At 43.6% G+C, this 13,928-nt stretch overlaps 1 protein-coding gene across 1 annotated transcript in view; it reads right to left on the bottom strand.

Annotated features, from left to right (window-relative positions):
- Positions 1–13,928, bottom strand: part of LOC130256607 (unconventional myosin-VIIb-like) — a 48,240-nt gene that overhangs the window by 12,776 nt on the left and 21,536 nt on the right. The window contains exons 22-38 of the mRNA XM_056498361.1: positions 13,522–13,623; positions 12,763–12,939; positions 11,842–12,051; positions 10,764–10,931; positions 10,407–10,487; positions 9,758–9,885; positions 8,228–8,354; positions 6,774–6,893; positions 5,752–5,925; positions 5,128–5,355; positions 4,516–4,683; positions 3,813–3,930; positions 3,592–3,718; positions 2,713–2,882; positions 1,848–2,029; positions 930–1,057; positions 226–383 (exon numbers count right to left, since the gene is read on the bottom strand). Of these exons, the coding sequence (XP_056354336.1) occupies positions 226–383; positions 930–1,057; positions 1,848–2,029; positions 2,713–2,882; positions 3,592–3,718; positions 3,813–3,930; positions 4,516–4,683; positions 5,128–5,355; positions 5,752–5,925; positions 6,774–6,893; positions 8,228–8,354; positions 9,758–9,885; positions 10,407–10,487; positions 10,764–10,931; positions 11,842–12,051; positions 12,763–12,939; positions 13,522–13,623 (2,566 nt within the window). The remainder of the gene's footprint in view (positions 1–225; positions 384–929; positions 1,058–1,847; positions 2,030–2,712; positions 2,883–3,591; positions 3,719–3,812; positions 3,931–4,515; positions 4,684–5,127; positions 5,356–5,751; positions 5,926–6,773; positions 6,894–8,227; positions 8,355–9,757; positions 9,886–10,406; positions 10,488–10,763; positions 10,932–11,841; positions 12,052–12,762; positions 12,940–13,521; positions 13,624–13,928) is intronic.

Below are 13,928 nucleotides of genomic sequence, written 5' to 3'. Positions count from 1 at the left end.
TTTCATCTGGATCCTAACATGTTAGTGACTTTGTTGATGTCTAAGTGGGAAATAGGAACATTTCCTGTGTAGACAGGGGAAACAGATTTAACCCGCTCCATCTTTATGTGATTGTATTCCCTGTAAGGTGGCTGAGATATCTCAAGAGAGGTAGTTTAGTGGACCTAGCTAACTCTTCCTTCCCTTCAGTGTTCTTAGATCCCAAAGAAAGGAGAGAAAGGATATCAATAAAGGCCTGACAGGCCAAATCCCGAAGATCAGGGTCTGTGCATGCTCTCTTCAGCAATGGCTGTTTCAGAGGCTCCTTAGAATGTGCCCACAATTGACTGTGCCCACGGGATTTCTGGAGAACAGCTTTGCTGATGGATTCCTTCTCAGGAGCCCTAAATGAAGACAAGTGCAACCAATACAAAATTACAGGATCAGTATTGCTATGAACAAAGGAGGTCATTATCACAAAGTCATATCTTTAGACCTGTTTTTTTTTTCACAAGACGGTGATCTCAGATCTCCTTTGATTCTGTAGATCAACAAGAGCAGGGAAATGTAGTTTCCTGTATATCCAGAAGATAAGAGGCTTGCAAAAAGAAGAGGGTTTTTTAGAAAACTAGTTTTCCCCTTATTTTCTGAAGCCTGAGATGTTGTATGGTCAGTAGCTGGTAAGTGCTGAAGAAGGGGTGAGAAGTAAGAATAGGGCCTGCTAGAAGAAGTCAGTCCAGCTGGGGTTCTTCTACCCTCTTCTTTGCATTCCTGCAGACTTAAGATACAATAGGCCATGTGCCAGAATCTCTGTATATCCAAAGTCACAATTACAGTGAACAAAAAAAAGAAACCCAGTCAGAAGGGGGAGATGCCATTACATAACAGGCTTTAAGGATTACTGATCAACAAGAACTTTTCTAGGGCATATTCTACACGGAGAGCTTCACCTGAAGTGTTCGTAGGAGAACTCTTCCAGGGTGTAAGGCTTCACCTTGATGTCCTCTTCATCAGGTTCCTCCATGAAGGAGTTCTGTGAAGCTGTCCTCCTCTGGTCTGGAGACATCATCAGCAAACTCTGGAATAACACAGCCACATAGGGATGTCACTTGGTCTCTGCACACACTGTCAAGTATTACTCAGTGTTTATGTGCAGGTAGTCCTGTGTGCTGCCAGAGACCTTCTGTCTCAAAAGCAGCATCTCTAGAGACTCAAGAAAGAGCTGGGTACAGTTGATTCAAAGAAGCAATTTACACAGACATAACAGCAGTGGACATTAAAATGTACATGATTATCCAAAGCACAACACATGTTTTACAATGCACCTGCTTCTCTCTAGTGTGTTTTGCCACTAGTTTTTCTGCTTTTTTATCTGTTAGCACAGGATCCAGTATACTGAATCCTCAAAACTGAAGACAAAATTATTAGCAGAGGCATTAATGAGAAACCTTGGATTCCTCAAAGACCATATTGTGTTTAAGTAACCTGCTGCACTCAGAGGTTCTCTTGAGGCATAATGTGATCAACCACTCAAGCCCAGAGTGACAGCAGGAAAATTCAACTGCACACCCATACCCGTTAATTGCTACTGATTCCAGGCACTGCAATCTCCCATGGTGAATAGACTGGATTTTGGGGGGATTTTTTAAGTCATTGTTTTTATGCAGCTGCAGTCTTCTCCTTAGGGTCTGGGTTAGTTTTAGTTTTGTTTTCAGACAGAAAGGACAGAAGTAAATGCTTCGTTTCAATGGGAGGTGTAGAACCTGTCTGACTTTGGAGGGACAATTATCTTCCAGTTATTAATTCAAGCATATTAACATTTTTATCTTCTTCCAGTCTTTTCACAGGGAGTGCTTAGCTTTCCTTACCACCACTTGACTAGAGGGTTTTGTGAGGGAAGGAATGATGTAGATGTCTTCCAAAAATACATTCCCTGTTTTGCCTGTCCTTTCATTCTGGGCACAAATCCAGCCAGAGTCTGCATCCAGCGTTTTGTCTTCTGTGAAGATTAGCAAGTCTCCCTTCCTGAAGAACAGGATGCTAGGATCTTCTGGAAAACAGAACAAGGGGGTACTGTTCAGGCTTGCCAGTCCAAGAAAATGCAAAGGGATTGCAATGTGAAAGACAAGGGAATTGTATTTTGAAGGCCTGAATTCAGTTAGCAGTGATTTGTGTAAATATGGCTAATTTTCCAGTAACACTTCAAAGAAATCACTTCTGTTTCCTCTGATGCCGTGATTTTAATCCACTGAGGCCAAAGGCAGAACGTGATTCACATGAACGTTGACTTTGTGTCTAGACTGGCAGCAAAGCATGGAAAGGAACTCAGTAGCTGTAAGTAGCTGAAGTTAATGTTTACATTTTAAACATGTATGTTTGTTTGAGCCACCTGTATTCCACAGAAAATTTCAGTTTACTGCCTCTGTGAAATTCTTTTGCAAAGTATTTCCAGAGAGCCCAGATCCAACTTCCTACCATAACCAAACTGAGTTCCTGGACTATACTATCTAAACAAAATATGTAAAGAAGGAGAAGGAGAAAGGAAATGTTACTTGATTGCAAAAGTACTGAATCCCATTGCCTTATGGTCGGCATTGCTGTGCTGATGCATCCCCTTGGGAGCAAATGGACTCTTGATGAAGTTCTCCCTCTCCTCTTTTAGCACCTTCAAACAAGTGCTGTGGATTATCTCATGATTTCTTCCCCACCCTGTAGAAAGGTTATGAGACTTACCCTGAGATTTTTTCTCATGCATTGCCACAGCAAATCGTGATCTTTTCTTCAGTCCTTCCAGGAACATCACAACCAGTTCAGCAATGACAACGCTGTTTACAGATGTCAGAACAAACTCCTCGGCACGAAGCGTGATGAGAGTGCAGCTCTGGCCGAATGACTTCACTGCCCTGTGTATTATTGAACAATTTGCTACCAGAGCATCTGAAAAACTTAAACCCATCTGTAAACACAGCCAAGGCACCCACATCTCCTTGCAGATAACTCCCTTACAGTGAATATTGGTAGTTCCTAATTTGCCGTCCCATGAGCTGGTAGGTGTGAAGAATTGAAGTGGTTCAGCTTTGCTCTGGACTCCACCATGTTTTGTACAAAAGTGCTTCCAAATAGACAAAATAATTGTCCTTCTTTTGGAGTAATTTGACAACTAAATAAATCTCTGGCAGTCCTCACAGGAGGCTTTTTTGTGTACTTTCCTCTGAGTGACCTGATGCAAGGATGTTTGCCATGAGCAAGCTTTTCTCAGTGATCCTGTTCTGGTCCATAACATCAAAGAAGTATGTGAACACCCAGCATGCACAACAGACAATGGCTTAACTGTGTCAGTTATTTGGGCCATTCTTGTCTCGATGCCTGTCTGTGCTTCCTTACACCTTTCTGACTGAACAGGATCACATTACACCAGCTGGAAGGATCCAGTCCTTTCAGTACAGCCTTTACAGGCTGCTCAGAAGTTTTCCCTTTTTGTTTCCCAGGCCTAGGCTAAACCACCTTTCCAGGCACAGATCAAATCACCTAAGGAGGTGGCAGAGAAGTATGAGAAGTTTCTGAGTATGGAAGAGATGCCATCTTCAGACCTTGTCTTTCTGGGGCCCTCACCTGTTGGTGTGGATGCCAGTTATCTCTGGGAAGCTTAGCTCAAGGAGACGCTTTTCTGACTCATCCAAGAAGCAGATGCCTTTCCAATTTATGGCAACAATGAAGCGGTTCTTGGGCAAGCTGGGTCCTGAAAATACAGAAAAAAAATCCTTATCAGTGCTATAAAAGTCTTCTCCTATTGATCTTATATCTGTCCTCTACTCCCAAGCTCCAGGTATTACCTGAAAACTTAGTGACTTCAAAGAATCTGGAAAAAAGCAAAGGCCACTGAAAACGAGCAAAATCTACAAGTTGCTCCTTCACAGTCTGAGAGGAGAGATGGTCCTGTGTGTATGGGGCCTGCAGGAGAAAAAACATACCCAAGGTTTTCTCAGTAAAATCTGGTTTGCATGGTCTGCAGAAAATAAAGAACAAGCCCGATCCCAGAGATCCCAACAATCCTCTGCTGTTACTGGTGTCAAGGGAACTTGGAGAAAGTAAATCAGTAACAATCTCCAGGGACCTACATGCAGCTAAGACTGCCCACAGGCATCTGGATTCCAAACTCCACCCCCCCCACGGACCTGTTCACAGTCTAAAACACCTTGGATGCCATGGAAATAATTCAGGTAATCTATCTGTAGATCAAAACCAATATTTAATCCCATGTCCATCCTGACTTGGTTGTCAGATGGAAAATAGAGCCTTAAAAGCTACTCTATTCAGAGATTTAAATGTACTTTTTCATTCCTTCCCCTTGCTCTTTATATGGAAGTGTGAGTGGAAAAGTTTTCTGCTCCCCCAGACCAAATGAGCTATTTGGGATCTACAAACTGAGCTGGTTTTCCTTTTTTCCCTATAGACTATTCATAAATGAAAATGGTGAAAGAAGCAGAAGCTGCTGCTCAAGAGTGGTTACCCAGCAGTGCCTGACAAACCTCTTACCTTAGCATGTGCATAGGTTATAAGGCTCACCCACTTTTCCAGGGGCTTGGACTTCAGCTGTTTTACTGGGATACAGTCATGGAGCACCTTCTGCACAAATTCATTGTGGATGGTATCTCCAAATTGGATATAACAATATTTTGCACCTATCTCCACCAAATCTTCCTCCTGAAACAATTAATCCATTAAAAGAGGCCTAGAAGGATGTCACAAAGGCTAGATAGCCTCTTTCAACCTTTGAACCATTTAGGAATGGGGTTTTCTCAATTTTTGTCTGGATAACTCTTAACAGTCACCAGCATAAGAAGGGATGAACTTCACACAATCATAACTTCAGAGAGATTATTAGCAAAGATATTTTAAAGTACAACCCAATTTGCCCCTTTGGACATGCCTCCAAGCTCCCATGTGAACTGATAGTTTCAGGGAAGGAAAAAGTATTCATTAGAACTGCCAGTGTGACAGCTGGTACAATCACCTGGACAGGGATTGTTCATTAAGAAGAGAAGGGTTGTTCACATCCACTACAAACTCAGTTCATCTTCCTGCTTTATAATGTGGGAAGCACTAATACAGTTTTGCCTCTTTAGGAGGACGGCTCAGGACACCCACCTTCTCACAGCGGTACTCTCCAAATCGAATGCCACGGATGACTTGGTGGTAAATGAGATCAGTGCCGACGGGATCCTCGTGGGAGTCGTGCCAGGGGGTGAAGATTTCCTTGCGGAAGTAGAGGCGCCAGGGCGCGTGGCGCTCGTGTGTGCCCCGCTCCTTCACCAGCTGCTCACACTGAGAGATGGCGTCCAGGACGTGGTCCCGGCCCCCGCCCAGCGACCACACCTGCCAGAGGGACACTGCATTACTGGCATGCCTGCTCTGGCTCTGCCTGAAGGACAATAAACAAAGCTCCTGCTCTCCTGACAGCAAGAAAAACTCCGAAAAGGTAAGCAGATGAATATGCAAGATTGGATGTGGTAAGTGGAGGTGTTTTTACTAGCCAGCTGTGTGGCAAACCTTACAGGGCTGCAGTGAGAATTGCCTAGTGATGAGCCAAGAGAAAGGCAGAACAGGATTATCAAGTCTTGAGATCCAGCTGGGATTCAGAACGGATTTGGTTTCAGTGCAGGACTGGGTTGAGGGTGTTCCAGAATTCAGGAGTCCTCAGTGAGGCTGGATGGGCAGCAGCAACTCCACAGAAATAGAAGGGAGCTTTCATTCTATTTTTCTACACTTTACCTTATCAAACACAGCAATGTAGAGCGAAAACCCAAAGACATCCTTCAGTTTGATTTTATCTGCTATGAACTGACAGATCTCTTTGGCAGTGGAAGCAGAGTCTGCAGGGATAGTGATGCTTTGGCCATTCATCAGGGTGACATTGAACATAATGGGTTTCTTCTGCTTTGTTGCCTGTAAGTCAGAGTTAAATGGGAGAAAAAAATGATGGGCAAACCATACTTTCTTCTGAAGAATGAAGAAGGTGTTTAGATTTAAGAGCTCCACACCCTGTACAACCTGGTCAACAATCTTTAAGTGAATCTCGAACACCCACACAGTTTTTTCAGAGCATGGTGAGTAGTAAATATAAATTATACCCCTGGAGCACCATTGGACTCCAGTTTTCTCCTCCTCACAGCTCAGGAGAGCTGATAATCACATAACAGTGCCAACTGATAGACTTCTCATGAGCCAAATTTATCCTGATGACTTTTGGGAGATAGCCTGCAGCAAGTACATTGCCCGGGAAGATGTGTGTTAAGCAATAGGGTCACTGAGATTGAGGGAGGAATTGAACTGAGGTCTTTACTTAAAAGTGGAGGATGAGATTTTTAATTACTACAGTGACATTTAATTACTAGGGTGAAATTTAAAGGAAGTGGAGGACAATATAGCACCATCATACTCCCTTCTTCCCTTCATTTTAAAAGCATAAGCTTTGCTGAGTTCCTTCCAAAAGTGATAGGAAGGGCTTTTCTCAGGAGGTTGGTTCTGGCCTGTGGTTCCCGAGTAGATGGAGGTATCTCCCTGCAAATCATCTGCTGCTGCTTACATACTCTCCTGCATTTAGGATAACTGAATAGCCAGAAGAAGACTATCCAAGAAACTGCCCAGACCAAGGTACTGGCCTTCAATCCAATTGATTTCCATGATTTGATTTAGGAACGTCTGCTATTACAGGTTAGCGAATGTAGTATAGTTACAAAAACCAGTATAAAATGTCCCAGATCAATATAATTAAGCCAAAAGGGAGTTGCTACCTGAAGTTCCAGCCAGCTGGGAGGTTCAGTCCGGGCCCCATTGGTGTAGGTGCGTCTCAGACGCTCAGCACAGTATGGAGCGTACCCCGTGGGCCCGTGGTGGATGAAATTCAATAGGTACTACATGCACAGAGCAGGAGAAGGAGTTAGGAAGCATTAATTTTCAGAAAACATTAAAAACCATCTGCAGCTGATACACTAGATTAGAGTGAGCCATTAGCTTTCAGTTCACCAGAAAATATTAAATATTAGGGTTGAAATTAATGTCTTCAAAAAGGAGGCTTGAGACACTTAGTTTTCACTCATTCTTCAGAACTTTCAGTCCAAAGGGAGAGAACACTTGTGTCACTTCATCCACCATGTTTAACTACATGAGTAGTGGAGACTTTATTCTTATGGTTAGGTTAGAGCAGAGTTAAGTGTTTTCAACCCAAGAGCCTGAAGTCTTATGACATGCTATACAAATGGAAGAGCTGGGAAGAGGGCTAATGGCAGATTAGGTCTAATGATGATCGATACTTCTAGTTTTACCAGTTCTCTGACAATATCCACTGAAGTCCACGATTAAGATTGGACATTTGAAGAGATGAATGGGATAAACTGAGATTTTGGAGTCTGTATGGCTCTTGGATGGACTTGGGTCATTCACCTGGTTATTTCAATGATTAAGAATATTCCTAGAGGTAGGGTAAGGTCATGTCTTTCATGAGGTCTGCATGGTTCCAAGTCTTTGGATGAAGACTGGTGTCAAAATATGCCTATGGCTTATGACTGGTTTGTTCCAAATAGTGTCCATTTAGCAGCATTTATGACTAGATTGATCATTTGGACTGGGGTGTTAGTAAACCAAGGCTGAAGTGTAATGCACATCCATTGATCCTGTTTGCCTCTCAGATCTAAGAGGAAGCCTGATGTCAAGTTGGAGCCACAGGTTGAGTTTTTATCCTGTGGTGAAGTGAATTATCATCCATTTAAACTTGGAAATTAATAAATTATTTTAAAGTCCAAATACCTATTGGACTTTTTAGGGCTTAGAGATATGGAATAAGGACTCATAAAACTTGAGGGTGGGATTTTATACTGGCCTCCTCAATATATCTAATTACTACAGTTGTAACTGGAGACACCTTTTGGTTGTCTTTGGCTGTAAAGGCAGAATTGGAGAGGTTAAAATTTGCCAGGTCCCTTGCAGATCTATAAAATGAGAGCTGTGATGATCAACAGAATCCAGGCTGTATGACATGTAATGAAGAAAATTAAATGGGAATGCAGCAATAATTTATTTAGATTCCCAGATAAGCATATAAGATGAGAAAGTTTCTGCTGAAACCACAGCACCAGCTGCTCTGAAAGCCAAACATTTTATGTGGCTGTCAGCATCAAAACATCAAAATACACAAGGCACCAGCTCAGCTGAGGCATGTGAGCTGCTGTAGGAAAGGTTAGCAGTGTACCTTCACAAACGTGTCTGAAGGAGGAAAGCAGCCAAGGCAAAGTGACAGAAGGATCCAGCCACGAGCGTAGCTGCTCCTGTTGCTGTTTTCAGTGAGTTGTTTGCAAATCTGGCAATAAATCTCATCTCTGTAACGAAACATGTGAGAGCAACAGATAATTCACTGTGCGAACTGTCTCTGGCTACACTTCTCCTGCAAGTTTGGCAGGACTGCAGCATGATGAAGTAGATCTGAGCTAGGTTCAACCACAATAGCTACGATAGCACCTGTAATGCACCACAGGAAATAGCTCCATGCATGCTTAGGGCCTTTTGCCACCCCTTCTTACTCAAGCAGCTCAAGTGCAATTCCCATGCTGAATTAACTTCTGGCAGAAGCAGGGGGCCGTGCAGGAAAAACAACTGCTGGGTCACACAGCTGTGAAATGGCATTGCTGTCCAAGAGTCTAGATGTGTAACTTGCTCTGAGCTCTCTACGGCATGTGGGTTGTAATTCATGGTTTTTTTCTGTCTGCTTGTAAGTGGACTTGGGGATAAGGATGGGGGACACCCTGCTTAATTTTATATCTATAAATTTATATATTTACATATTTATGTATTTTTATATATTATTTATATTTATATGCAAACTTCGAGTGAATCTTCTACAGAAATAGAGAAAGGAGTGCTTCAGAGTGCTTCTGAAAATGCAGGCTACCTGCAGCAAGGACCTAAAGGAAACAGATGCAAAAATCTGCATACAAATAAAACTTTCTAGACTATTGGAACACACATTCGTTAAATCTGATGTGAGAGGACATAAGTTCAATGAGTTCTTGTATTTGACGAAACACAAACTGAGGGTATAGATACTTAGCCTGTGGCTATTACGATATATGGATTGAAAGCAATTTTTGCCAGCTGAGAATCTGCTTTAAGGGAGTGTCTTGATGGAAACAAAGTGACTGTGAAGAGAGGAATGCAGCCCATGACTGAGGTCAAGGCACGGCCTGTGTCTGTGGGCACTGTTACAGAAAAGCGCTTAGGATAAAACAAAGGAGAGAATTCATGGGGTCAGGTCAGAAGAAACAAACTTCTGCCTTATCCTCACACCATGCTTGGCCCAGGGTCCAGCCTCACACTGCTTGGGGTCAGGATTTCTCCTTAGTGTCTGATACACTCAGCAATCCAGACCTTTGTCTCCAATGTGGGGACATTGCTTGAGTGTTCAAAAAGAGGCTATTAGGAAACCTTTCATCCAGCTAGTATACATTATCTCCGTATTTCTTACTCCTCTGAGTGACTACTCTCCCTCATTCCAGGACAGTGCTCCACCTTCAAGTGTTATTGAGTCACAGCCCTGAGCTCTTCCCCTTTCCATACCTCTGGAGTATTCAGAAAGCCATACATGGAGGTAGCTGGCCTAAACTGCAACATGAAAATACCAGAAAAGGCAGTAAGGGAATCATTGTCCAGGACTGTGGAAAAGGGATGCTGGATTTCCTTGATGTAATGGGCACCTGGCCCTAGGAAGGAGGCACAAATTTCCTACCTGATGGCAGGACGCAGAATTGCATTGCCAATAATGAAGTGTACTTTTTCTAGGTTGGACATAGGTCTCTGGGAGATCGAGATGTCCTCTTGGAAAGCCTGTTCTCCACTTTGTAGTTGATCTGTCACCTGAAAGAAACAGAGTAGAACCCCAGAGTACTCTAGAAATCTCCCCTCTTAGTAGGCAGGTCTCCCATAAATGAGAGACATTCCTTCTCTGTCTTTCTGGCTAAAACTCTACCTGCTCAGTGCAGGAGAACCAGGCCATATTGCCCCCTTCCCTCTCAAGGTAACTCATTAAATGTGCTGTTACAGCACTATCTCTGGCTAGGAGAACTTTCTTGTACTCTCCTGTACAGCCCTAAGCATATGGTTCTCAGTCTGCTCAGGCCTCTGGGCAAGCTGTTCTGTAATGCCAACAATTCTCAGTAATAAATATCTCCCTGTGCTCTGTGCCAGAGAACAGATTACATCAATGCACATGGGGATTGTTTCCAAAGAACACTGCACCAGGTGTCCCACAAAGGGCTGCCCTGGTTTGGCAGGGGAACAAGTTCTCACCTGAGAGGTTGCTCACATAACATCAGTCAAAAGGTGAACACAGGGTTTCAGGCAAGAAGAAAGGGAAGCAATTTATTTCCACCTCTTACCTTCGCTGTCAGCTTGGATGACCGTTTCAGCTTCAGGGATGAAATCCCCTTAGAAATCTTGTAATCCCTTCTGCCTTCTCTCTGCAATAAACATTACCATTATAGGAAATCAGTTTAATGCACAGCAAGAATGATTCATTAAGGACAGAAAGATGCTCAAGTGAAGATGTTTTTATTTTTTCCTCTCCTGTTAGAAGGAGCTGAGTGTCCTGCCAGGACTAACTGGTGACCTTTTGCACTTGTGGCTTCTCAAGTACAGTAGCATGAAAGTGTTCCTTTGCTTTTCTCACTCTTGGTAGGACAGCACAGAAGTCAAGGAAAGCAAGAGAAAACATAAACACAGCCTGCTTGTCTTACCATATTTGGGCTGTCATTCCTCAGCTGGACCTGGCTTTTCTTGCCAAGTGTGTCATATATCTGCGTCATCACGGAGCTGCTCTTGGTGGTGGCAGTCTTGGCAAACATTGGTGGCTCTGGCAGGTCCCCCATGAACCTCAGGATGATCACCCACACAGCTAGAGAAGCCTATAGTAGTAGAAACAACAGTCAGATACTGCCAACAGGACCAATGGCTCCATGCCACTTCTGCCTGTTTAGATTAAGAGCATTTTCTTTCTTTACCCAGTCCAAATTGTTAAAATTCCCATTTTGTCTGGCTGCCTACACAAAGAGTTTAGTTTCATACCAAACAACAAGACAGCAACACACAACACTTTTCTACTAAAGGAAGAGGGTACAGCTCTGGTGGAAAGTCAGATTTCCTCTGTGATTGCTGAGCCCTCACCATTCCCTTTGCTGGCACCTTGGAGGTGTGCTATGGCTGTAGGGAGGTGGAGAAGCCTTGGCTGAATTGCACTCTGCATTTGCTGACCTGGACAGATAAGCAGTGGAGTCTGCCAGGACCCTTCATGCCCAGAACTAGAAAGCCAAGTAATAGCAAAGTTCTTGATGCATGGGGTCCTCCATTCTGCCAGGCTGCTTAGAATCAAGGAAAACACCCTTCTCAATCCCCTTCTGGTTCAACAGGATATTGGAGGCCTGGCCCTCCCCCTTCTATCCTATCTCACAGACCAGCAACCCTAACAAGAGCAGAGAAATGGATAAGCTCTCATGCTTCTTCTTTCCAGTCCATTTTTGTCCCCAAAGGGTGTCTGGAGAAGTCAAAACACACCTCTGAGTTCCTTCTTTGGGCAAAAACAAAGATGACCAGAGATCCTGCATTGGGCAGGTGTAGTATGAAGTGCCTGCCAGCAAAATGCCAAAAAATGCTGATAGGAGCCTCTGCTTTCAATACCATGGCTCAGGACTATCTCCTTGGTTCTGGAGTCTCTGGTTCCCAGGGCTGTGCCAGAGCCAGGACCCAAGGATGATGGGAACTGTAAAGCCAGGGCTGTAGAGAGAGCAGGATCAACATGAACAACAAGGAGCAAGATACCAGGACGTTGTCCTTGTCATCGTGGTAGAGTAGTGGGTGCCGCAGCTGTCTCCGGATATGTGTATGTGTAGAAGACCCCTGGAAATAAGTAGCTGCAAACTTGGGGAAGGTGTACTCTTCCAAACCATGTGCTTCTTCTTCTAGCTCCACACTCATGGGAACCATGTCCAGGTCCACTTCCTCCAGCTTGTTAGGCTTTGTTTCCAAGTCCTGTGCAGAACATGAGGAAGAAGCATATTTTCCTTTACTGAACTCTGATATTCTTATGTTTAGTTTTGCTTTTTTTCTCCCTTGGCCATAGGTCTTCCAGAATTTGCCTTTCCAGCTAACCCCAAAATCATTTACAGCTGCTACCAATAGATCATTTGGACTCAGAGCTTGCCCTTTTGAGATGCATCCATTCCATATGGCCTTCCTGTCTTAGTCCTCAGCAAGAATGTTGCTGATTGAAAATCCAGGTGTTGCTATTCACTGTACTTATCCATATCATTCTATTCTGCCCACCTCTTCCTACAAGATTCCAACCTCCACAGCTATCAGGACAGGTATATCCCAAAATTTGCCTTCAAGAATATTGTATAACTTGGGTCATGAACTTTCAGCTTGTTTCAGACAGAAAATCACTGGGAGCACTGTCAGCAGAGCATGAGGTTGGTGCCAAAATGCAGAGGGTGTCACTGTTTGGTTGGGCCAAAGAAACAAATGCGAAGTTGGAAGCTCTATAGTCCTGCTGCATGTGACCAAGAACTTTTGGGAACTCACCTCTGCAAGAGATGCCCTAGTGACTGGATGCATAATTTGAGGGATTCTTTCACTGTACAGAAGTTCATTAAACAGAACTGACCACTGATGGAATTCTAGCAATCAATGGGCTTACACAAGGGATAAGGGATAAGCATGACCCATTCTGCAGCTCTGTACCTCAAAACCCACAGGAGCCTGTCCTTCTTGGCCTCCGATCACAGAAGGTAAAAACCCAAAAATTTTGTCCACCATTTCTTGGTCACTGATAACATCATAATTTGTTGGTTTCTCGTCAAGCACGTTCCTCCTTTGTCCTGCTTCTGCCTCCTCTGTCTCCTGCGTTGGCAGGTATTCCTTTAAACACAGAAATAGGCATGACTTGAACATGAACAACATGGATGAACATCATTCTGCTAGAGTGAAGGGGTATGAAGATCAAACACTTTTACAAAGGTGTGTGACTGTGAGGTCCAGCTCTGCCAGTGCAGTGTTGAAACTGGAAGTCAAATGTTGCTTGTGTCAAGCAGTCACAAAGACCTGGCACATCAGCAGCAGGGCCCTGCTCTTACAGCTATCTTTATGGACTCTTGACCTGTTGATAATAATGTGCAATTATTCAAGAATTTAATCAATAGGAGATAATACAAGGAAAACACAAATTTCTAACAGCAGAAAACCCGACAATATTTAAAATTTTAACATGTTTTGTGTCAAAAGACTTGTAATAGCATTGGGCATATTTGGCTAAAGTGCCAGCTTACACTGCAATCAGAAATGTGTATGTGTTTGCCTTGTTATATTTTCAAAGCATCATTACAAATGGGTTTACAACTATGTCTTCTTTTTCTTTAAACATAGCCGTGCTCAGAGGTTTGAGCAAGTCCGCAGGTGTGAGCTGGGTAACACTGGCCAGTGTTCCTCCACCAGCATGCCTACCTTTTCTAATCTCTCAGCTTCTTCCCCTCCTTTCAGTGGTCCCAGGACTGGGACAAGATGTTTCTCTTCTTTCAAGTGGATATTCCTTGCTTCCATCTTGTTCTGTGGAAAACAGGACTATTCTGTGACTTTTGTACAACTGCTGAGCCAACTGATTTCTGCCTTTAACAAACTGTCCACACCAGGACTTTGTCCCAACAAAGGCTTAGTTCAAGATTTGACATTTTAGGGAACAGGCCACAGACAGAAATCTGCAAACTGGCTTTGTCCTGTTTGTACAGCATCGGTACAGAAAGGAAATCAGGGAGAAGCCTCTCGTGTGCTATGGACTGCCAAGGGCTAGTAGTGCCTACCAAGACACACTGCATTGGGATTCCTTTCTGGATGGATCCCTGAGTGCTGTTATC

This window comes from Oenanthe melanoleuca, chromosome 9 (genome assembly GCF_029582105.1).
Source record: "Oenanthe melanoleuca isolate GR-GAL-2019-014 chromosome 9, OMel1.0, whole genome shotgun sequence".
NCBI lineage: Eukaryota > Metazoa > Chordata > Aves > Passeriformes > Muscicapidae > Oenanthe > Oenanthe melanoleuca.
Note: the sequence above shows the minus strand (reverse complement) of the source record. Positions and strands in the feature narration are given on the sequence as shown.